Source organism: Somniosus microcephalus, chromosome 9, assembly GCF_052327205.1.
Source record: "Somniosus microcephalus isolate GS21.2 chromosome 9, FLI_Smic_1.0, whole genome shotgun sequence".
Taxonomy (NCBI): domain Eukaryota; kingdom Metazoa; phylum Chordata; class Chondrichthyes; order Squaliformes; family Somniosidae; genus Somniosus; species Somniosus microcephalus.
Genome location: NC_140995.1, coordinates 162,350,330 through 162,373,801, shown reverse-complemented (window position 1 = coordinate 162,373,801; position 23,472 = coordinate 162,350,330). Strand labels below are relative to the sequence as shown.

The 23,472-nt window shown below is 48.5% G+C and overlaps 1 protein-coding gene across 1 annotated transcript in view; it reads right to left on the bottom strand.

Moving 5' to 3' along the window:
• LOC147112804 (PC3-like endoprotease variant B) overlaps nucleotides 1-14,670 on the bottom strand; it is an 845,811-nt gene extending 831,141 nt beyond the window's left edge. Inside the window, exon 1 of the mRNA XM_085998224.1 lies at nucleotides 14,587-14,670. Coding sequence (XP_085854350.1) covers nucleotides 14,587-14,670 — 84 coding nt within the window. The remainder of the gene's footprint in view (nucleotides 1-14,586) is intronic.
• Between the last annotated feature and the right edge of the window lie 8,802 nt (nucleotides 14,671-23,472).

Here is a 23,472-nt window from a genome sequence, read left to right as displayed (position 1 = left end):
GGCAGAAGACACCTCCCCAGGAGACCAACACAGCCTGGTTGCACATTGCACAGGAGGGCACAAGCAGAGATGTCGTCAGGAGTACCTGGCTGCAGTGGCGCAAACCTTTCAATGATCTCAGTAGATCACGAAATGTTACTGCAAAGCCACACTCTACCTCATCCTGCTGTGCCACTCATCGTATCCCCATCACTTTGCCTTCCCTATCCTACTCCTGCACATCCTTACTCACACCAACTTACTGTAATGATCAATAACATGTCATTCTATAGTGGACACTAGGTGGAGCCGTAGAGCTGTATATAGCTGTATGTATAAGACTACACTACCCAGCTGTATGTATATTAAGACTACATTACCCATGAGGCACTAGGCTACCCACAAGGCAGTAGTCAAGATGGCAGCCTGCACACAGGAGCACACATGCTGGATGCCTCTACAGATACTGTACCTAGAGAACGTGTACTGAATAAATGACTAGCTAGAAGCTAGCTGTGTTCATAATAAGAATGTCTAGTTATTAATGAACATAATACTTACTTTGCACCTCCACCCATCCCTCTCTATCTATGTTATCACTTCCCCATCTCACTAGCCACCTCTCACACTCACCCTCATCCTACTGCAAACATACCAACTAACAACACACAAGGGTAGGCACTTGAGTGGTTTAGCCAATGTTCATGTGAAGTTTCTGTTAATGTGTTGTCAAACATTGAAATCTTTATTTTCAACACTTCACTGTATTGGACATATCTGTGCACACCTTGAGAAGTGTATTAGTGAGTTCCAGTGAATGTTGATACATAACTAACCCCAACCCCCCCCCCCCCCGCTATTCTGATGAGTGTGAAAGGGATGGCTTGGATATTAAAGGGATGCTTTATGGTGCTAGTGTGGGATGGTGTCAACCTGGCGCATCATGTGGCAGCCACGGTGTACAGCGTCAAGTGAAGTAAATCTGGCCATGATGATGCCATCGCTGGCCTCCCGGGCAGCAATGTTGTCAGGGGCTGATGCCCTGTGTCCTGTGCAGCATCAGATGATGGCAGAGAAGGTTGGTGATGTTGGTGTGCCTGGTGATGTTGGTGTTGGGGCTGATTGTGGAAGGATTCGGAGGACCAAGGTCTGATTTTTTCAAGTGCACCAATGTTGCTGCAATAGATGGCAGCTGAAGTTGAGATGACAGATCTGTCAATGGTGAGAGTGGTTGCTCCAAGGAGGTGCAACTGGATATAGAGATGACTCTAAACACTTGCAAGCTATAGAAATCTCTATGGGGGAAAAATTGAGTCTCGCCCCCTTTGGGGCGCTGACTTCGCCGGGGAAAATTAGCGCCCCCATGGCCGAAATTGTATGGTAGTGCCCCAAACGGGAAGCGGGAGCTATGGTAGGGCAGGCCTTCCTCCCCTTCTTAAAGGGGAGGGGCCTGGCACAGCGTGACCCGGCGGCCAGCTGGGCCAACAGGGATTGGAGTGCCGGCAAAAGAGCCCGGCACTGAAGAGAAGTGCTGGGCTCACGGAGTGCAGCCGGCACTCTGCGCGGGGGGGCGGGGGGGTGGAGAGGGATGGCGGGGGCTGCACAGGAGGCCGGGGCAGCAACGGGGGCAGGTGCTGGCAGGCAGTCAGCAACAAAAGTGGCCGCCCAGCACCTCGCCTTTAATTAGTGCCGCCCCGGCCGCAGGTAAGCCCCCTTGACCCTGTCGGACGTAGCGTCCGGCAGTAAGTCGGGGGCGCTACCGAAGATCATGGCCGGGGCATGAGCGGGGTGCTGTGCATGACAATGATGTCATCGCCAGTGGTGCAGCGCTGCGGGGTGCTAACGGTTACCGCCTCCACTAACCTCCTGCTGAATTTCACGGGAAGCGTTGGTGGCGCCACGCCCGGGCGCTAACAGGAGCCCCAAAGCAACTGAATTTTTCCCCCTATATGTCTTACCAATGCAGTAACCAACAGCTTTGAAACTGAACAGCTGCAACATGGTATCCTTTATACCACTTCTGCATCTGTCAGGTTATCAGACAAATCAAAGCAGACTCAACTCATGCCAGGGTGTGCTGGCGTGTTCCCCGAGCAGCGGGTAGAAACATACAAACATAGAAGATAGGAGCAGGAGTAGGCCATTCGGCCCTTCGAGCCTGCTCCGCCATTCGATGAGATCATGGCTGACCATTCAAATTCAGTACCCTGTCCCTGCCTTCTCCCCATTTCCCTTGATTCCTTTAGCCTTAAGAAATATATCCAACTCTTTCTTGAATATACTTAATGAACTGGCCTCCACCGCCCTCTGTGGCAGAGAATTCCACAGGTTCACCACTCTCTGGGTGAAGAAATTCCTCCTCATTTCAGTCCTAAATGGCTTACCCCTTATCCTTAGACTATGACCCCTGGTTCTGGACTCCCCGGCCATCAGAAACATCCTTCCTGCATCTAGTCTGTCCAGGCCTGACAGAATTTTATAAGTTTCGATGAGATCCCCTCTCAATCTTCTAAACTCCAGTGAGTATAAGCCCAATCGACACAATCTCTCCTCATACGTCATTCCTGCCATCCCAGGTATCAGCCTGGTGAATCTTCACTGCCCTCCTTCCATAGCAAGAACGTCCTTCCTCAGGTAAGGCGACCAAAACTGCACACAATACTCAAGGTGTGGTCTCACCAAGGCCCTGTACAACTGCAGCAAGACATCCTTGTTCTTGTACTCGAGCCCTCTTGCTACGAAGGCCAACATACCATTTGCCTTCTTAACTGCCTGCTGCACCTGCATGCTTACCTTCAGCGACTGGTGCACAAGAACACCCAGGTCTCTTTGCACTTCCCCTTCTCCCAATCTAGTGCCATTTAAATAATAATCTGTCTTCCTGTTTTTGCCACCAAAGTGGATAACCTCACATTTATCCACATTATAGTGCATTTGCCATGTTTCTGCCCAATCACCCAACCTGTCCAAATCGTACTGGAGTTTCACGACATCCTCCTCACAGCATACCCTCCCACCCAGCTTTGTGTCGTCTGCAAATTTGGAGATATTACATCCAATTCCCTCGTCCAGATCATTAATATATATTGTGAACAGCTGGGGTCCTAGGACCGATCCTTGCGGTACCCCACTAGTCACTGCCTGCCACTCGGAAAACGACCCGTTTATTCCAACTCTTTGCTTTCTGTCCGCCAACCAGTTCTCTATCCAAGTCAATACCTTGCCCCCAATCCCATGTGCCTTAATTTTGCACGCTAATCTCTTATGCGGGACCTTATCGAAAGCCTTCTGAAAGTCCAAATACACCACATCCACTGGTTCTCCCCTATCTATTTTACCAGTTACATCCTCAAAAAATTCCAGTGGATTAGTCAAGCATGATTTACCTTTTGTAAATCCATGTTGACTTTGTCCGATCCAGTCACTGCTTTCCAAGTGCTCTGCTATTACATCTTTTATAATGGACTCTAGCATTTTCCCCACTACCGATGTCAAGCTTATAATTCCCCGCCTTTTCTCTACCACCTTTTTTGAATAGTGGGGTAACATTAGCTACCCGCCAATCCATGGGTACCGTTCCAGAGTCTATCGAGTTCTGGAAGATGACCAGCAATGCATCTACTATTTCTAGGGCCACTTCCTTAAGTACCCTGGGATGTAGATTATCAGGCCCTGGGGATTTATCGGCCTTCAGTCCCATCAATTTTCCTAACACCATTTCCCTACAAATGCTGATTTCTTTCAGTTCCACCCTTTCATCAGACCCTATGTTCCCCGGCATCTCTGGGAGGTTATTTGTGTCCTCCTTTGTGAAGACAGAACCAAAATATGTATTTAGTTGGTCCGCCATTTCTTTGTTCCCCATTATAAATTCCCCCGATTCTGACTGCAAGGGACCTACGCTTGAAAATTACAAGGTAGGCTCAAAATAGCATTAAATTGGCTGTGAACAAGCCATTTAATGATCTAAATTGTCTCCCCTGATGCTTGGTGTCGGGTCAGTTCTGCGCAGACAGACCTGACACCTGGGAGACTCACGTGGAGGTGGGTTGACGGCATGTTTCCTACCCGCTGTCAATCTTTGCTATTTTGACAGCGGTCCCGCCTCCAAACCCGCTCTCTGAGTGCCGGCAAAATCCAGCCCAGATCTAGAAATACAGACATCTATGAATATGTTTAGGATATTGAAGTTTTCTCCTAAATAGAAAGGAAACCTGTCAGCAGCTATTTTTTGCAGACCTTCCAAGTGTGGTGTACCCTGTGTGTGATATCTGCAGTGTTCTGTATCTTGATGTTGCACTATGCCAGTGGGGCTTTTTCCCCAAGATTGCCTGTCATATGACAAAATATTCTCCCAGGTTAGAAGTTCTGCATCTGCAACACACCAGCTGAGCCCTCAGGTCTCAATTCTAATTAATACTAAAAATTAATTCACAATGTCCTATAGACATCATCATAATTTATTCAAATTAGCCTTACAGTATACTGGTCGAGGTCATCTGCACGCAACACACTTTTTTATTACACAGGGAGCTGCCCTTGAAATTACTTTCTTCCACATTTTAATTGAATTCATACTTTGGCTGTAAGATGGGGAGAGGGCAGCTTGTCCCATGTCGGCAACCTCCTACAGTGACTTCAAACTTCCTATTGGAAACAGGTATTCTTCTCCTTCAAAACCCACATCTACGACAACCATTTGAAAAAGGCAGTAGCTGTAGCTAAACTCCTGACAGCTCCCTTGATGGACTCACCTCTGTATTTACCATGCATCAGGCCACTCTGTATTCCTTGCCTCTACGTTTTACTGTGTTAAAGGCACTATATAAATGCAAGTTGTCGTTGTTCTTGTTGCCTCGTTGCTGCGCTATCACCATCGGTAATCCTTGCTTTGATAGAAATTTAGATTCATTTTTATGATCTATAGCATTAAATATTTGCTATGTAAGAAATCACAGGAAAGCTCAGCATTTCAGCCATATTGATGATGGTCACAGAGAGTGTCCAAGTCTTCCAACTAGAAGAGATGTGTGATTGGATTTCATGAAACAACTCGAATTTCACTCAAGTGACTTATGACATCAGCTGACCCTCTGGACTGCACTTTAGTCTTGTAACTGCCTGTCAACCTATCATTTTTGATACGCAACCTAAGCTTTGAAGAATTCAGATAAGGATGTGACTCACTCTCATACAATGGATATACTGCTATATCAGTCCGCAATGAATTTCTAAAATTACAGCCAGAGTATTACACTTTCCGGGAAGATGGTAAGCTAAAAATGTTGTCCCTGATATTAACCTTCATTATGAATAAATTCTAATATAAAAGGCAGTGCACTAGCAAATCCTTTACACTTCTCCAACAGCTATGTTGGAGTTGCCACAAGCAGAAACATAAGAAGTCAAGCAGTGAGTGTAAAGCAAGTGCTGAACCATGGAGCCAGTGACATTTTTAAAAACTGTTATTTATGGCCATTGCATGATGCCGATAGCAGCTCTTAGTATGACAGCAGAAAGCCTTTTCTACTTTTTCACTGGGAGCAACTCAGGGCATTCAATGCAAAAAGGACTGATTCACCCTCTACTTGCAAGTATCGCCATTGTTTGGCATAAGCACTGATGCAAAAATACCACCTTAGCCTGTGATGCGACAAGCCCTCAATTTGTTTTGCTGGGCAAAAAAATGTGAACAACATAATTGGAACTTTTTGGCTCATTGTTTAAAAATGCTGATTTATTTTAATAGCTCAATTAGTTTAACAACAAAAGAAAACACTAAAGTCGAACAGTAGTGTCATTTGGGTACTCAATACAAAAGCTCCAACCTGATTTGAGTTCGATAGCATTGCCAACATTTGCAATTACATTAATGATTCATTGATTTTGCACTATTGTTTTAATATGCACCATTCACTGTGATCGAAGGGAGAGGGAGAGAGAAGTTTCCCTCTCTCCTATTCCCATGAATTGCGGCAAGTTAAATGGTCGAAAGCCAATAAATCATTCACAAAATTAGGAGTATTAGCACTGTGGTTCAGTTTACAAACTGAAAATCAATTTACAGCAGAAATTAAAAGTGAGACAACATTCTTAATTACACGAGTAACACTAGAGTGTGCAGGAAGTACACCCCCATCCCACATTTTAGACACAGTCATCGATTTCTTCTCCTAACCCCACCCAAATAAATACTTGTATTCACTCTCTTTCTCAAATCTTTACTGTATCCCTCAAGACATTTTGATATAATTATATTTCAAAAAAACGGATAAATATTATATAATTTTAAAGGCAAATATGACAAAATGTTGCAAAGAATCATGCAGGAAGAATAAATAAGCAATCAATAATGAAAACGCACATTGGTGCATGGGAAAATATTATCCTACCCACTCCACAGGGCATAGCAGATGTTGTTTCTAGGAGCAGAGAGATCTGTCAATCAGGGGTTTTACCGGGGGCTGTGCTGGAGAGACAAGGCACAGCCACAACAATCTGCCACAGCTGACTGGTATCAATAAACCCTGGAAGAGGAGCTGAGCGGCTTCTTGAAATCACACTACCCTGGTGACCAGCTGCTTTGCAAGTTAACGAGCTATCTTGCACCAAGTCTCAATGATAACAATCCAACTAATTGATCACAGTGGAAGAATTCTCATCAATCTCTCTGCCTTATGCTGCTAATGTCACTGCCTTTTTTCCTTTTTTGTATTCTGCTGTCATTTTCATTCAGAGTTGTCTTTTGCCTACTTTTGATTTATTTTGCGCACGGCCTTATTGTTTTTGTGTGTTCTTTATTTTCTACGCAATCTGTCCTGCAATGGAACAACAAGCATTTTTTATAGCTCAGGGGAAAAATGGAAATGTTTGAAGTTTTGGTTTTTTTAAAAAAGGTAGTTGGCCATATTATCAGCTACAGTTGCAATGTTGTGCATTTGTGTTTCTTGCATTGTTTTAATCTGGTCTTGTAATACATCTTTTCATTATCATTATCTTTGGAAATATTGTGCACTATCATCTGGTTAGTTTCTAAAGAAGGGAGTGAAAATTCCATAATGGATTTTCAGTATCAAACTTCAGTCCAGGAATACAAAACACTGCATATATTAAGACCATCAGATGTCTTTTTAATATGAACTTTTCCATACAGGTTGACAAGAGTTTTCAAAGTGACGCTGTGTGGAGTCAATGCAAGGCCAACACAAAATGACTGAATTCAACAGGGTGCAAGACAAGATTCAGTGTGAGCAGGTGGCATCAGCAGATCTCATCTGAGTAAGATTTGCTATATTTTTTAAAGTTTGATTTCTAATAGATTAAGGATGAGTATCAACTCAAATTTTGTAACCATCTGATTGTGGCCAGTTCAGAGTTTCTTTGCCAAATATTTTTGCCCAAATCAGACATTGGGTTTCGGTTGGTCTGTGTCTTACTCTAAAAATAGCAGCACCCTATGCATATAGAAACAAAGTGATGGCCACATGCATTGTCACTGCCATTTATCCAAACCCACTGCGGGTTTCCCTGCTGGAATGGTGAGGGAGTGGCTTTTGTCCGCAGCTGGTGTCGTAGCAATTATCAGCAAGTTTTTAAATGCCACATTTTGTTGCTGATGCAAATATCTGATGGTCTGGGGGAGGGGGCCATTTGATTGCTGTTGATACTTGTCAACTCTGATCCCTTTTTATATGTTAGTGCAACTGTTCAAATGTTTTCTTTTGCCCTTGATAATTTAATCAGAAAATAAATCTTCAGCCTCATAGAAATTAAGCATCTCCTTGAGCTCTACTAATCTAATGAAATGGGGGGATGCAGTCTTGTAGTGATTACAAGTTCATCTGATCCCTGATAGTCTAATGATCTGGTGTTTGTATGGGAAGAGGAGAGGTTCTGTGGGCTCAAGCAACTGCTGTATCCATTTGATCCTTGGTAGGTTAATAATCTAATAGCGTGGGATGGTGGTGGTGGTGGGGGCGGTGGGGGTGAGGTGGGCGGTGGGGGTTCTTTGTTCTCATGCAAGTACTGAGTTCTTCTGCTCCCTGGAACTCTGGTAGGGAAAGCACAAGTGGTGTTGTTTCCATGACTCTAAACTTAGCCAAGCTTCTTCACATGATATGCAAAAATTCTATTGTGCTTTGTCTAAGAATGTTAAAATGGAATACGATAACAATTACATCTTTAATACAATGAAACATCCCAAGGCACTTCACAGAGGCACTGATTGGACTCCAAGCAAATTTGATAGACGTGACCAAAGGTTAGCTGAAGAGCTAGGTTTTGAGAAGGTGTCTGATGGTAAGAGATATGCAGTAAGGAAGAGAATTATAAGAAATCCCAGAGTGCAGGATTGTGATGACCGGTGATGGAGCAGAGGGAAGAGTGTATATCGACTGAGCAGAAGTGTAAGCTGGGACACAGGGAGGAATAGGTTGTGCAGGCAGGGTGCAGCTAAAAATAGGAGGAATTTGTAAGTGAGGATTTTGAAATCAATGCTTTAGAGACCAGGGAGCTAGTGGAGAACAGGAGGGACTAGGGGGAAAGGCGAGTGGCTCAGGATGAGGGCAGTGGACATCTGGATGAGTTGGAGTTTGTGTCAGGTGCAACTCAGAAAGCTGTCTAGAAGCATATGAAAAAGTCAAGCCTGAAAATGATAATGGCTATGTATCATTTCTTTCCAAGTGACACATTCTTTTAGTTTGTTAATATGACTGTTGAAAGTATCGTTACTCTCACCTCTGAGTCAGAAGGTTGTGGGTTCAAGTCCCACTCTAGGACCTTGAGCACAAAATCTAGGCTGACACTCCAGTGCAGTGCTGAGGGAGTGCTGCACTATTGGAGGTGCCGTCTTTTGGATGAGATGTTAAACCCATCCGCGCTCTCAGGTGAACGTAAAAGATCCCATGGCACTATTCGAAGAGGAGCAGGGGAATTCGCCCCGGTGTCCTGGCCAATATTTATCCCTCAACCAACATCACTAAAATAGATTATCTGCTCATTATCACATTGCTGTTTGTGGGAGCTTGCTGTGCACAAATTGACTTCCGCATTCCCTACATTATAACAGTGACTACGCTTCAAAAAAAGTGCTTTATTGGCTGTAAAGTGCTTTGGGACGTCCTGAGGTCGGGAAAGGCACTTTCTAAATGTAAGTCTTTCTTTCTTATTGGCATCACTGACGCTTTGCTGGATAAAGGAGGGAAATGAAGACTTCTGTAAATATGCTCATTTTCAATAATGATGAATAATACTGTTTATACCTACTTTACCATTGTCTACAATTCTACTCTGCCTGCAGTCAGACATTCTTGGGACTCCTCAAAATCTCAGAGTTCATTACATTTATTCAGACAAGTATGCAACAAGTCTTGCATGTTGTGTATGTCTTTGGAGATGGGTATTGGTTCTCCAGATTTCAGAGGAGATCTGCGCAGTGTGTGAGTTTGCACACTCAAACTTAAGCTGCTTTTATGCTGTCTTGCATTTACAAATTGTGCAGCCAGTCTCCCATATGAACTAATTACCAAGTGGATCCTGATCGGTAGCACATGCACAAACTGGCTGGAGTAGTTCCTCCAGTGCACATATGCGAAGTACTGTCATCATAACATCAGCAAGAGTTCTCATGACTCCCAGACATCCAAGGCTTTTGTCATGTCATCGCTACTGAGAATCATACAGCTGTGAGCGTAGCACATTTAATGGAATCAGATTGACCATTGACCAGAGAGAATACTCAGTAAAAATAGCAGCCAATCTTAACTAATCTGGTAGGTTTACCTTACATTTGCCCATGGTTGCAGAGGACCCGTGTGTAAAGAGCCAAGGACGCAAGAGCAATATAAAAGCAGCTTTTAATTTATTTAATTAACATATTGTGGCGACACGCCACCACTGGACATAATCCGCTCACGGCGGCACAGACAGTCTAAGCAGAAGCCCCCAGCCGGGGGCCCTTTCCTCCAGCAACTTGTTTCCCGCAGGGACAGGCTGCCGGGAGCACTTCCTGTCTGGGAAGTATTTAAGTGGATGCGCGGGCTTTTCTAGTTCCTGTTTGTCATGTGGTTGGAATAAAGCAGTTGTGTTTTCAATAGCTCTGGTCTCGACTCCCACGTTTGCCGCGGTATCTCAACACTGGTGACCCCGACGCTCAGGACGAATCCTAAGCTAGCATGGCGGATACAAACGCAGTCACGGTTAAATTACCAGACTTTTGGGAGAACCTCGCCGAAGCCTGGTTCATTCAAGCTGAGTCCAGATTCCGGCTGAAAGGCATTACAGTCGACGCCACGAAGTACGACTACCTCGTCGCCTCGCTCACCTGCGCTACAGTCCCCAAGGTTTGGGCAGCGCTGCAGAATCCACCAACGGAGGGCAAGTACGAACATCTGAAGGCTGCGCTACTTAAAAAATTTCAAACGTCCTCTTACCAGCGCCACTGCCAACTCCTGGACCTCCCCGGCCTTGGTGACGCTTCACCATCAGACCTGCTTTCCCACATGCTGTCCCTCTCAGACGACAAAAACCCAGGCGCCCTTTTTCGCACGCTTTTCATTCGGCAGCTCCCCGCCAGCATCCACCCGCTCATTGTGGAGTCTGACTCCACGGACCTGAATGATATAGCCGAAAAGGCCGACCGGCTGCGCTCTGCACAGGCCGCTCGCGACGTCGCGCCCGACCTCACGGCAACGACCACGCGGTCTTCCCGGGCCGCTAGGCCCGACCGCCCTACCACTCCGGGTCACTGCTACTACCACACCCGTTTTGGCGCTAGGGCTCAACGCTGCACGCCACCGTGTACCTTCAAACCCCCCCCCGCACCGGCCCCCGCGATGGCCGCGGGGCAGAAGGAGCCCTTACTGTACGTCACTGACGACAGAACCAACCGCCAATTTCTGTGCGACACAGGGGCCCAGCACAGCATCACCCCCGCCTCCGCCCTCGAGATCCAACACGGCACATGGGGTATCACACTGGCTGCAGCCAACGGCTCTGAAATCCGCACATATGGCACCCGCATGGTCACGCTCGACCTCGCGGGCCGCCGCTACCGCTGGGAGTTCCTCACAGCCAAGGTCCTCTGCCCACTCATTGGCGCCGACTTCCTACGCGCCCACGGCCTCCTTGTCGACATTCCGAGGCACCGCCTCATCGACATCAACACTATGGCCCCCATCCCCGGCGCCTTTACCCCGGCCCGTTCGGCCGGCCTGACGACCTACTGCCTCGCCAGAGCCACGGACGACTACTCGGCACTCCTAGCTGAGTTTCCCGCCCTCACTAACCCGACCTTTTCGGCCAAAGCCGCCAAGCATGGTGTGGAACACTATATCCCCACCACCGGCCCCCCCGTTTCTGCCCACGCCCGCAGACTCAACCCAGCCAAGCTGGAAATCGCGCGGGCCGAGTTCACCACCATGGAACAACTCGGCATCATCCGCCGCTCCAGCAGCCCTTGGGCCTCGCCCCTCCACATCGCCCCCAAGCCCGGCGGAGGCTGGCGCCCTTGCGGGGACTACCGCCGCCTCAACGACGCCACCACCCCTGATCGATACCCGGTGCCACACATCCAGGACTTCTCGGCCCGACTGGCCGGACAAACCGTCTTTTCCAAAGTCGACCTGGTGCGCGGTTACCACCAAGTCCCCGTACACCCCGCGGACATCCCCAAAACGGCCGTCATCACCCCATTCGGCCTGTTCGAGTTCCTGAGGATGCCCTTCGGCCTCAAGAATGCAGCACAGGCTTTCCAGCGCCTTATGGACTCAGTCCTCCGGGACCTGAACTTCCTATTCGTCTATCTAGACGACATTCTCGTGGCCAGCTCCTCCAAACAGGAACACCTCGAACACCTTTGCATCCTGTTCGGGCGCCTAGCCCAACACGGGCTCATCCTCAGCCCGGCGAAGTGCCAATTCGGCCTAACCGAGATTGATTTTCTCGGTCACCACATCACCCCTGCTGGGGCCGTCCCCCTGCCCAACAAAGTGCAGGCCGTCCAGCAATTCCCCCGCCCCACAACCATCAAGGGCCTCCAGGAGTTCCTCGGGATGGTGAACTTCTACAACAGGTTCATCCCCAGAGCCGCAGCCCTCATGAAGCCCCTATACGACTCCCTCTGAGGAAAATCCGGCAAGATGGACGTAGCCTGGACCACTGACACGGCAGCCGCCTTCGACGCCACCAAAAATGCGCTCGCCGACGCCACTCTGCTCGCGCACCCGAGGGCCGATGCCCGGGTCGCGCTCACCACCGACGCCTCCGACCACGCGGTTGGGGCCGTGTTCGAGCAGTGGGTCAATGGCGCGTGGCAGCCACTTGCCTTCTACAGCCGCCAACTGCGCCCCCCGGAGGTCAAATACTCCACTTTCGACCGCGAGCTTCTCGCACTCCACCTGTCGGTCCGCCATTTCAGGTTCCTCCTGGAAGGCCGCCCCTTCACCGCGTATGTGGACCACAAGCCACTCACATACGCGATGGCCAAGCACACCGAACCCTGGTCCGCTAGGCAGCAACGCCAGCTCGCGGCCGTCTCCGAGTTTACTACGGACATTCAGCACGTCCAAAGATGTGCGAGTTAGGTTGATTGGCTATGATAAATTGACCCTTAGTGTTAGGGGGATTAAATGCGTGGGGTTACGGGGATAGGGTGGGATATGTGTTGGTGTAGGGGTTACGGGGATCGGGTGGGATATGTGTCGGTGCAGGCTCGATGGGCCAAAATGGCCTCTATCTGCACTGTGGGGTTTCTGTGTGATTCTGTGTGTGTGTCTCCGGTAGAGACAACGTGGTCGCCGACTGCCTTTCCCGTCCCGCCGTCTGTGCGAATCACCTCGCGGTCGACTACGCACAACTAGCAGTGGCCCAGCTCACGGACCCAGACCTCCTCTCGGCGGCTACCAGCCTGCCAGGGCTACGCCTAGCCAAGGTCACGCACGGGCCCGAAGCCACGGCAGTCACGTGCGACGTCTCACTTGGCCAACCCAGGCCGGTCATCCCTGAGACCTGGCGCCGCCGCGTTTTCGACACGCTCCACGGGCTCTCTCACCCGGGTTCCCGCGCATCCGTCAAACTCCTCTCCAAGCGCTTCGTCTGGCGCGGCCTCAGCAGAGATGTTCGGACTTGGGCCACCTCCTGCCTCGCCTGCCAACGGGCTAAGGTACAGCTGCACACCAAAGCACCCCTGGGAGACTTCGTGGTACCCAGCCGCCGCTTCGACCACGTACACGTCGACATCGTCGGTCCCCTGCCGCCATCGCAAGGCCAAACTTATCTCCTCACGATGGTCGACCGCTACACACGCTGGCCTGAGGCAGTGCCGCTGACCTCCACCACCACAGCCGACATCGCCAGGGCGTTCGTTAACACCTGGGTTGCGAGGTTCGGCGTACCGGCCGACATAACCTCCGACAGAGGCGCCCAGTTCACCTCCGAACTCTGGACGGCCACAGCACGCAACCTCGGGGTGACGCTCCACCGCACCACGGCGTACCACCCGCAGGCCAACGGACTTTGTGAACGCTTCCACAGGTCACTCAAGGCCTCACTCCGCGCCGGCCTGCAGGACAGTACCTGGACTGACCGCCTACCGTGGGTGCTACTCGGCCTACGCACCGCGGTCAAGGAAGACCTCCAGTCCTCGGCAGCGGAGTTAGTCTACGGACAACCGCTGCGCGTCCCAGGCGAATTCCTTCCGGAGCCTACCAAGCCTTGGTCGGCCGAACAGCAGCGGCTCGACTCTTTCTCTTCCGCTCAGCAGTTCGCCCCACTTCCGGTCAACCGACACGGCGAACTCGCACCTCACGTCCCGCCAAATTTACAGCAGGCGCGCTTCGTCTTCGTGCGACACGACGCGCACCGCGGGCCCCTGCGACCCCCGTACGAGGTACTACAAACCGGGGACAAGGTCTTCAAGCTGCGACTCGGCGACAGGGTCGAGACAGTCTCCATCGACCGGCTCAAACCAGCACACACAGAACCAGGGGAACAGGTCCCCGTGGCCCAGCCCCCAACTAGAGGCCGTCCCCCCGGCAAGCCAGCACAGCCGGCGGCGAACCGCCCGACCCAACCAACCAGACCGGCGACCACTCAGAGCCGCTGCGGCATAACCATTAGACCACCGTCACGACTCGTCCACTCCTCCTAAGCGGATTCTGGGGGGAGCTCTGTGGCGACACGCCACCACTGGACATAATCCGCTCACGGCGGCACAGACAGTCTAAGCAGAAGCCCCCAGCCGGGGGCCCTTTCCTCCAGCAAATTGTTTCCCGCAGGGACAGGCTGCCGGGAGCACTTCCTGTCTGGGAAGTATTTAAGTGGATGCGCGGGCTTTTCTAGTTCCTGTTTGTCATGTGGTTGGAATAAAGCAGTTGTGTTTTCAATAGCTCTGGTCTCAACTCCCACGTTTGCCGCGGTATCGCAACAATATCTACTTGCACAAAGGGGGAGGGGGAGGGGGGTGGTCAGATTCTCACTGGTTAGTAATCACAACAATTTCAAATTGTGTCATAACATCCTGGCATACTTTTATTTCTTTTACAGTTTAACTGTGCTAAACTAGCTGAGGAAAAGAGAGATGAGATCATGAAGTTTAAAAAAAAAACTTACATAGTTTTTCTTCAGATCAAGATTAGTGGGATCCACACCTAAACAGATAGAAAGAACAACAAGTAAATAAATAGGTTGCTTCATTTCATGAAATGGTAGATTTTGCAAACTATAATAAAAGATAAATTGATAGTCCCCAATATGGCTTGAGGGTTGGAAGGGTAAATACTGAGTGATGTAAGAAAACTACTAGGAACTTGGTCTGAGTATTAAACAAGGCTTTAATCAACTGTTTTTCAACATGGAAATCTAGTTGTGTCCTTCACTAGATCCTGTTAAGGAATGTCCTGAGCAAGCTGGGCCCATGCCCGAGTATTTATACTCTCCCTGGACAGCGCCACCAGCAGGCCGCCCAGCATTATTTCATATGTCTTTCCACATGAATGACAAGATTCATGTCACTGAGCAATGCAGATCAAGGTCTCAGGTTCATTCCTGGCTTGTTCTGAAGTTAGCTGATCTTAATTGCAACATCAGTGAGAGCTGGTGAGAGACAATTGGTCCCAGAGCCTCTAAGTTAGTGAGGGTAAATATCAGCCTTACCACTAATGACTGGTGCTGGAAAATGCACATAATATCAAGAAACAGCTGAACGCACTGGATACAGCAAAGGCTGTGGGCCCCAACAACACCCCGGCTGTCGTGCTGAAGACTTGTGCTCCAGAACTAGCCGCGCATTTGGCCAAGCTGTTCCAGTACAGCTACAGCACTGGCAGCTATCCGACAATGTGGAAAACTGCCCAGGTATGTCCTGTCCACAAAAAGCAGAACAAATCCAATCCAGCCAATGACCGCCCCATCAGTCTACTCTCAATCATCAGCAAAGTGATGGAAAGTGTCATCGACAGTGCTATCAAGTGGCACTTACTCACCAATAACCTGCTCACTGGTGCCCAGTTTTGGTTCCGCCAAGACCACTCAGCTCCTGACCTCATTACAGCCTTGGTCCAAACATGGACAAAGGAGCTGAATTCCAGAGGTGAGCTGAGAGTGACTGCCCTTGACATCAAGGCAGCATTTGACTGAGTGTGGCATCAAGGAGCCCTAGTAAAACTGAAGTCAATGGGAATCGGGGGAAAACGCTCCACTAGCTGGAGTCATACCTAGCACAAAGGAAGATGGTTGTGGTGATTGAAGGTCATTCATCACAGCCCCAGGAGTTCCTCAGGGCAGTGTCCTAGGCCCAACCATCTTCAGCTGCTTCATCAATGAACTTCCCTCCAACATAAAATCAGAAATGGGGATGTTTGCTGATGACTGCACAGTGTTCAGCGCCATTCACAACTCCTCAGATAATTAAGCCATCCATGCCCGCATGCAACAAGACCTGGACGACGTTCAGGCTTGGGCTGATGGCAGGTAACATTCGCGCCACAGAAGTGCCAGGCAATGACTATCTCCAACAAGCGAGAGTCTAACCACCTCCCCTTGACATTCAATGGCATTACCATCGCCGAATCCCCCACCATCAACATCCTGGGGTTCACCATTGACCAGAAATTTAACTGCACCAGCCACATAAATACTGTGGCCACAAGAGCAGGTCAGAGGCTGGGTATTCTGCAGCAAGTGTCTCACCTCCTGACTCCCCAGAGCCTTTCCACCATCTACAAGGCACAAGTAAGGAGTGTGATGGAATACTCTCCGCTTGCCTGGATGAGTGCAGCTCCAACAACACTCAAGATTCTCGACACCATCCAGGACAAAGTAGCCCATTTGATTGGCACCCCATCCACCACCATAAACATTCACTCCCTCCACCACCGGCGTACCGTGGCTGCAGTGTGTACCACCTACAAAATGCACTACAGCAACTCGCGAAGGCTTCTTCGGCAGCATCTCCCAAACCGCGACCTCTTCCACCTAGAAGGACAAGGGCAGTAGGCGCATGGGAACACCACCACCTTCAAGTTCCCCTCCAAGTCACACACCATGGTTGATTGGCTATGATAAATTGACCCTTAGTGTTAGGGGGATTAAATACGTGGGGTTACGGGGATAGGGTGGGATATGTGTTGGTGTAGGGGTTACGGGGATCGGGTGGGATATGTGTCGGTGCAGGCTCGATGGGCCGAAATGGCCTCTATCTGCACTGTGGGGTTTCTGTGATTCTGTGATTCTGACCATCCTGACTTAGAAGTATATCGCCGATCCTTCATCGTCGCTGGGTCAAAATCCTGGAACTCCCTACCTAACAGCACTGTGGGAGTACCTTCACCACACGGACTGCAGCGGTTCAAGAAGGCGGCTCACCATCACCTTCTCAAGGGCAACTAGGGACGGGCAATAAATGCTGGCCTTGCCAGCGATGCCCAGATCCCATAAGTGAATAAAAAAATATATATAACATGAGGACAGGATCGAGCTGGACACGGACGTGGTCTGTAACCAAATACCTTACTGGCACTCACTGTTTAGACTCACATGGATTTTGATAATTGGGGAGCAGTACTGTGTGGCAGGGGCAGGTTGGTAGAGGACCTTTGTCTTATGGATGTTTAGTGTAAGGCCCATGCTCTCGTATGCTTCAGTGAAGGTGTTGATGATGGTTTGGAGTTCGGCCTCAGAGTGTATGCAGACACAAGCGTTGTCTGCATACTGTAATTCAATGACAGAGGATGGGATGACCTTGGATCTGGACTGGAGTTTGAACAGTTTCCCGTTTGTTCTGTAGATTAGCTCCACTCCAGCGGGGAGCTTACTGAGGGTGAGATGGAGCATTGCAGCCAGGAAGATTGAGAAGAGCGTTGGTGTGATGACACAGTCTTGCTTGACCCCGGTCCGTATGTGAATTGGGTCTGTGGTCGATCCGTTGGTCAGGATCACGGCTTGCATGTCATTGTGAAGCACTTTCCATAACTCGGGAGCCTAATGTCAACAAGGGCAGATGTCGATGACGAAGTCCAACACCGTCTTTAGTGTGCCAGTGCAGCCTTTGGTTGCCTGAGGAAGAGAGTATTTGAAGACCAGGACCTCAAGCCCAGCACCAAGCTCATGGTCTACAGAGCAGTAGTGATACCCGCCCTCCTGTATACTTCAGAGACATGGACCATGTGCAGCAGGCACCTCAAAGCACTGGAGAGGTACCACCAACGCTGCCTCCACATGATCCTGCAAATCCATTGGCAGGATAGGCGCACCAACATCAGTGTTCTCGCTCAGGCCAACATTCGAAGAATCGAAGCTCTGACCACGCTCGATCAGCTCCGATGGACAGGTCACATCGTCCGCATGCCTGATACGAGACTCCCAAAACAAGTGCTTTACTCGGAGCTCCGACACGGCAAGAGAGCCCCAGGTGGGCAGAGGAAACGTTTCAAGGACACCCTCAAAGCCTCCTTGAAAAAGTGCAACATCCCCACCGACACCTGGGAATCCCTGGCCCAAGACCGCACAAAGTAGAGGAGAAGCATCCGGGAAGGTATCAAATACCTCAAGTCTCTTCGCCAGGAGCAAGCGGAAGCCAAGCGCAAACAGCGGAAGGAGCGCACGTCAACCCAAGCACCCCACCCACCCGCCCCTTCAACCACCGTCTGCCCCACCTGTGACAGAGACTGTAGGTCCCACATTGGACTCATCAGTCACCTGCAAACTTATTTTTAGTGTGGAAGAAAGTCATCCTCAGTTCCGAGGGACTGCCTAAGAAGAAGAGAAGACTCACACAAGAGAACAGATATCTGGGTGAGGTAATGCCATTACTGTACCCCAGAATGAGTCGGTGCCTTCAGGGGAGGAAAAGACAAAAGGGAAGATTGAGAATTTAAAGAACATAATGACAGAGAGAGAGAGACTCTGCAGGAAACAAAAGTCAGGAGCAGGTCACCTCTCCAGGAGAAATAGCAGCTTCAAATCAAATTAAACAAATCTCTAGAATCTTCCACAGCAACGAGAAAGTCATTCCATGTAAAGCACCTTTTAATCATCTGAACTCCTGCCATTCATTCGCTTCCTTTGAAAGTAGCCCTATCACTTAGTGGTTGGTAACCCCCTTAGTTCATCACAAATCTTGCGACTATTATTAACTGTCCTTCATTTTAAAATTGAAAGATGCACAGCTACTTTGCAGCACTCACTTTGAACCAGCTGCTCATGTTTAATCTTGCAAAATACCAGCGTATAATCTCGGTATCTGACCTGCAGATCTCTGCTTCTTACACTCACCAGAAATGTCAAGGGTAGGGCCACAAAGTATATGAGACTAAGTGTAGTGTATGTACCCGTCTACCTTTAAGAGAACTATTGTATGTAACCGTTCACCTTTAAGAGAACTATTTTAGGTGTGGCACTACTTTGTTTGGCTTCTGTATACTGTAATACCGACGGTGACCACACCAGTATATAAGTGTTGTGTCAGGATTTATTGGGCAGATTCGCCCTGACCTTCGAATAGTAAAGTCCTGTTTTAAGTTACTCTGGTAGTCTGTGTATTAATTAACTAAACAACCCACAGACTTTACACTAAGGAGGCGTGGTGGGGGCGGTCTTCTTGTGACCTCCTGACAGGGAAGAGTTGGGTTTTTTCTGGTTCTAAAGAGAGTGGAGGATTAACACAAGGTTCTTGTGCAGCCCAAATGCAGAGACGGGCAGTTTTCCATTCTTTTCTGCTGCAATGCTGACAAAGCTTTAAAAATCTTTACTGCCAGTTGTCTGAGATCCAGGGATTTTCTGCAGCTTCTAAAACCATGTGCTCATATCTGTCTGCATTACTTTAGATAGTATTAGCATGTGGAGTGAAAGGAAAAAAATAATCTCCATCAAAAGATAGATGCCAGGAATTTCCGTAGGGTTTCTCTGGCAGGAGATTGGTGGAAACCCTGGAGAATCGACGTATAGGGCTAAAAAATGGTCATTGGTGTCGTTTCTCCGGGTGGTCTGCCAATCTCCACTGGCAAACAGCAGAAAAACAAAGAAAGACCTCCAAGTTGCAGCAGGAGACTGGGAGAGCCCAGTAGAAATTCAGAGCCAGAATACTTTTTAATTAGGTAAGGATAAATACAGCAGTATTCCAATAGTTATTGAATTAAAGGGGGAAATTTATTTACTGAATCATCACAAATCTGAATTACATTTATACACTTCTCAGGTTCTCTTAGTTGTCCCTTATTACTATGGTTTATGCTGTATGTCTGTAGATTTGATGCAGTCTGGGGTGTTGAACATCTCCTGATGGGATATGATCAAGTTTCACTCCAGTGAGCTGCCCCCAGCTCATTGTTCCGAATCATGTCACTGCAGCGGAACTTAATGATGTTGCATGTGTGGGGAGGTGTGTAATGTCCGTGTGTAATTGAGACACGGACTGCAGAAGTTGGTTATAACAGGTGTTTACTGAATGGAGACAAAACTGGAACTACTATACAAAGTTACTTCACAGGCTTATATACAGGGGTGGTCACTACTGGTACTGCAGTATACAGGGACTGCAGAATATGGTTCCTTCTTCAAGGTACATACACTACAATTCCTCCCCTTTTAGCTAAACAGTACATAACATTCGATTAATAATTAAATAACATATTTACAATTACAGTTGCTATATACATTAGCTGAAGTTAATCAATTATAAATTCAGTCTTTGAGGAGGCTTCCTGATTCTGTCCGGATAACACCTCTTTGGGGTATCAGGTTCTTCTGGCAAAGTTGATTCGGGATCAACGTCGTTGTTTGGTTCGTCTGCTTCCAATATCACCGATTCTGAGGTAGATACAATTGGTACTTCGGTTTCATCACCAGGTGTATAGGATCGTGGTGTAGATTTGACGTTTTCCAGTGACTCTAGAATCTGGTCAGCATGGCGTCTTACAATGCTCTCTCCAACGTCCACGGTATACATTAGAGGTCCTTGCCGTGTGCAGATCGTTCCTGGCTGCCATTTCTCTGTGCGGTAGTCCCGGGCCAAAACTGGTTGACCTATCTTGAAACTCCTGGTTGGCCTTTCATTCATATTCTGAAACTGCCTGTTCTCCACATCTCTTCTGATGTTTGGCTTAACCAAATCCAAGCGGCATCTTAGGCTTCGATTGAAGAACATCATGGCTGGAGTTTGGTTGGTAACCGCATGTGTCGCATTCCGGTAGGCAAACAAGAAGTTATCCACCTTGTGTTGTAGGGGTATGTCTTCATTACACATTGCCTTGATAGCCTTCTTGAATGTTTGAACGAACCTCTCAGCCAATCCATTGGTGGCTGGATGATATGGGGCGGATGTGTAATGCTTAACACCATTGTTCTTTAAGAACCTCCGGAACTCTTCAGACACAAACTGTGGTCCATTGTCGGAGCAAATCTGTTCAGGCAGCCCATTTCTGGCGAATATGGTTCGTAAGACTGTGATAGTTTTTTCTGTGGTGGTTGAGGACATTTTTATTACCTCTGGCCACTTTGAATGTGCATCCACCGCAATTAAAAACATCGAGTCCATAAATGGACCAGCAAAATCAATGTACGCCCTTTGCCATGGAGATGAGGGCCACTCCCATGGATGTAGAGGGGCTTGTGGTGGGGCGTTTTGGACCTTCTGGCATCCTGTACAGCTCTTGGTCATCTCTTTGATTTCTCTATCGATTCCCGGCCACCACACAAACGCTCTGGCTAAGTTCTTCATTTTTACCCCTCCCAGATGACCCTCATGAAGCACATTGAGCACTCTATCCTTCAATTTGGGTGGAATTACTACTCTGGATCCACACATCAAGGTTCCTCGGCACACTGACAGCTGTTCTCTTCTCGGCGAGAATGCTGGCAACAGTGGTTCGCCATGTGCTGGCCATCCCTTCACCGTTAAATCATAGACCCTGGAGAGTGTCGGGTCATTTCGTGTTTCCTTTTCTATGTTTGCATTCGTCACAGGTAGACATTCGACTATGGTCGAGTGGAACATCTCCACAGGATCCACTGCAGGTGCTTCTTCCACCGTCGGCAACGATAGGCGCGACAATCCATCAGCATTCCCATGCTGTTTAGCTCCTTTGTACTCAATGTCATATTGGTGTGCCACTAGGAAAAGGGACCACCTCTGTAGCCGTTGTGCTGTCATTATCGGGACGCCCTTCTTAGGGTTGAAAATGGAGAAAAGAGGTTGATGATCAGTTAGTAGAGTAAATTTCTGTCCGTGCAGGCAGTGATTGAACTTCTTCACCCCCCACACCAGGCTGAGGGCCTCTCTGTCAATCTGGGCGTAGTTACGCTCGGCTGCAGTTAACGAGCGTGACACAAAAGCTATCGGCCTCTCTGAACCATCAAGGGATTTATGTGACAGTACCGCTCCAACGCCGTAGGGAGACGCATCACACGCCAGTCTTATCGGTAGTGATGGGTTGTAGTGAACCAATACTTCTCTTGAAGTGATCAGGCCTTTACACTTCTGAAAGGTCCGCTTACATTCATTGCTCCATTTCCATGCTACTCCAGTTTGTAGCAGGGTGTTCAGTGGGTGCAGAATTGTGGACAAATTCGGCAAAAACTTATGGTAGTAATTCACCAATCCGAGAAATGACCTCAGTTGCGAAACATTTTCAGGCACTGGAGCCTTAACTACCGCTTCAATTTTGTCAGGGGACTTATGTAACCCCTCTTCATCAATCAAGTGGCCACAATACGATATTTGTTTCTTAAAAAACTCGCACTTGGGGCGATTGGCTCGTAGCCCATGTTCTCTTAGTCTAGTGAGCACCTGCTCTAGGTTGGCAAGGTGTTCACTGTCATTTTCACCTGTCACTAGGATGTGGTCCAAGTAATACTGAGTCCCCGGAATCCCTTGCAGAACTTGTTCCATCGCTCTTTGCCATATAGCCGGAGCTGATGTTACTCCGAATACCAGTCGATTATACTGGTAAAGACCTTTGTGAGTGTTTATCGTGAGATATTTCCTAGAGGATTCTTCAACCTCCATCTGCAAATATGCTTGCGCTAGGTCAATTTTTGTAAAACGTTTCCCTCCAGATAGTGAGGCGAAAATATCTTCTATCCTCGGAAGAGGATACTGTACTGTGTGAAGGACTGGGTTCACAGTCACCTTGAAGGCCCCACAGATGCGAACCTTCCTTGGCTCCTCAGACTTATTGTTTAACGTTTTCTTCATGACAGGAACGATGGGTGTCGCCCAGTCGCTCCAGTCTACCTTAGATAACACGCCTGCATTCTCCAGATTCTCCAGCTCTGCCTCGATGGCTGGGCGAATTGCATACGGTACCGGTCTTGCTTTGAAAAATTTGGGAATTGCATTCTCTTCTATTTTTATCGAGGCGGTTACGCCTTTAAGAGTTCCCAGTCCTTGTTGAAATACCTCTTTAGCGTTAGCTAAGATTTTTGACAATCGTCCAGGTGTGACGTCGTCATCCTTTTTACCAGCCACAGTCAGTGCCTGAATGGAGTGCCAGTCTAAACTTATCTTTCTAATCCATTCATGTCCCAATAATGGTGGTCCACCATCTTGCAGTATGTACAGATACAATTTCTGTATTTCCTTGCCGTTGTATTCGACAGGCACCCTTATTTTCCCTCTGGGGTATACTTTCTGCCCCGTATATGTCTTCAAGACAATGGATGTGTCTTTCAAGGGTATGTGTGAGAATAGCTGCTCGTAGTCTCGTCGATTCATGACGGTCAGGGCTGATCCTGTATCCAATTCCATTTTGACTTGGGACCCTGCTATCGTGAGGGTGACCCAAATGGTTCGGTGATTCTCTTTTGCGATTACGTTGTGTAGTTTGAGACAGCTTAGTCTCTTGTTCCCGGATTCACTATCGCTCTTCTGGTCTTCGGAACTACTGTCCGTCATCTTTTGTACTTTCCTGTACTGTTCCTTAGCAGTCTTTTTGTTGTCGTTAGTCTTCTTCCCGGACCTGCAAACTCATGCAATGTGTCCCATCTTTCCGCATTGCCTGC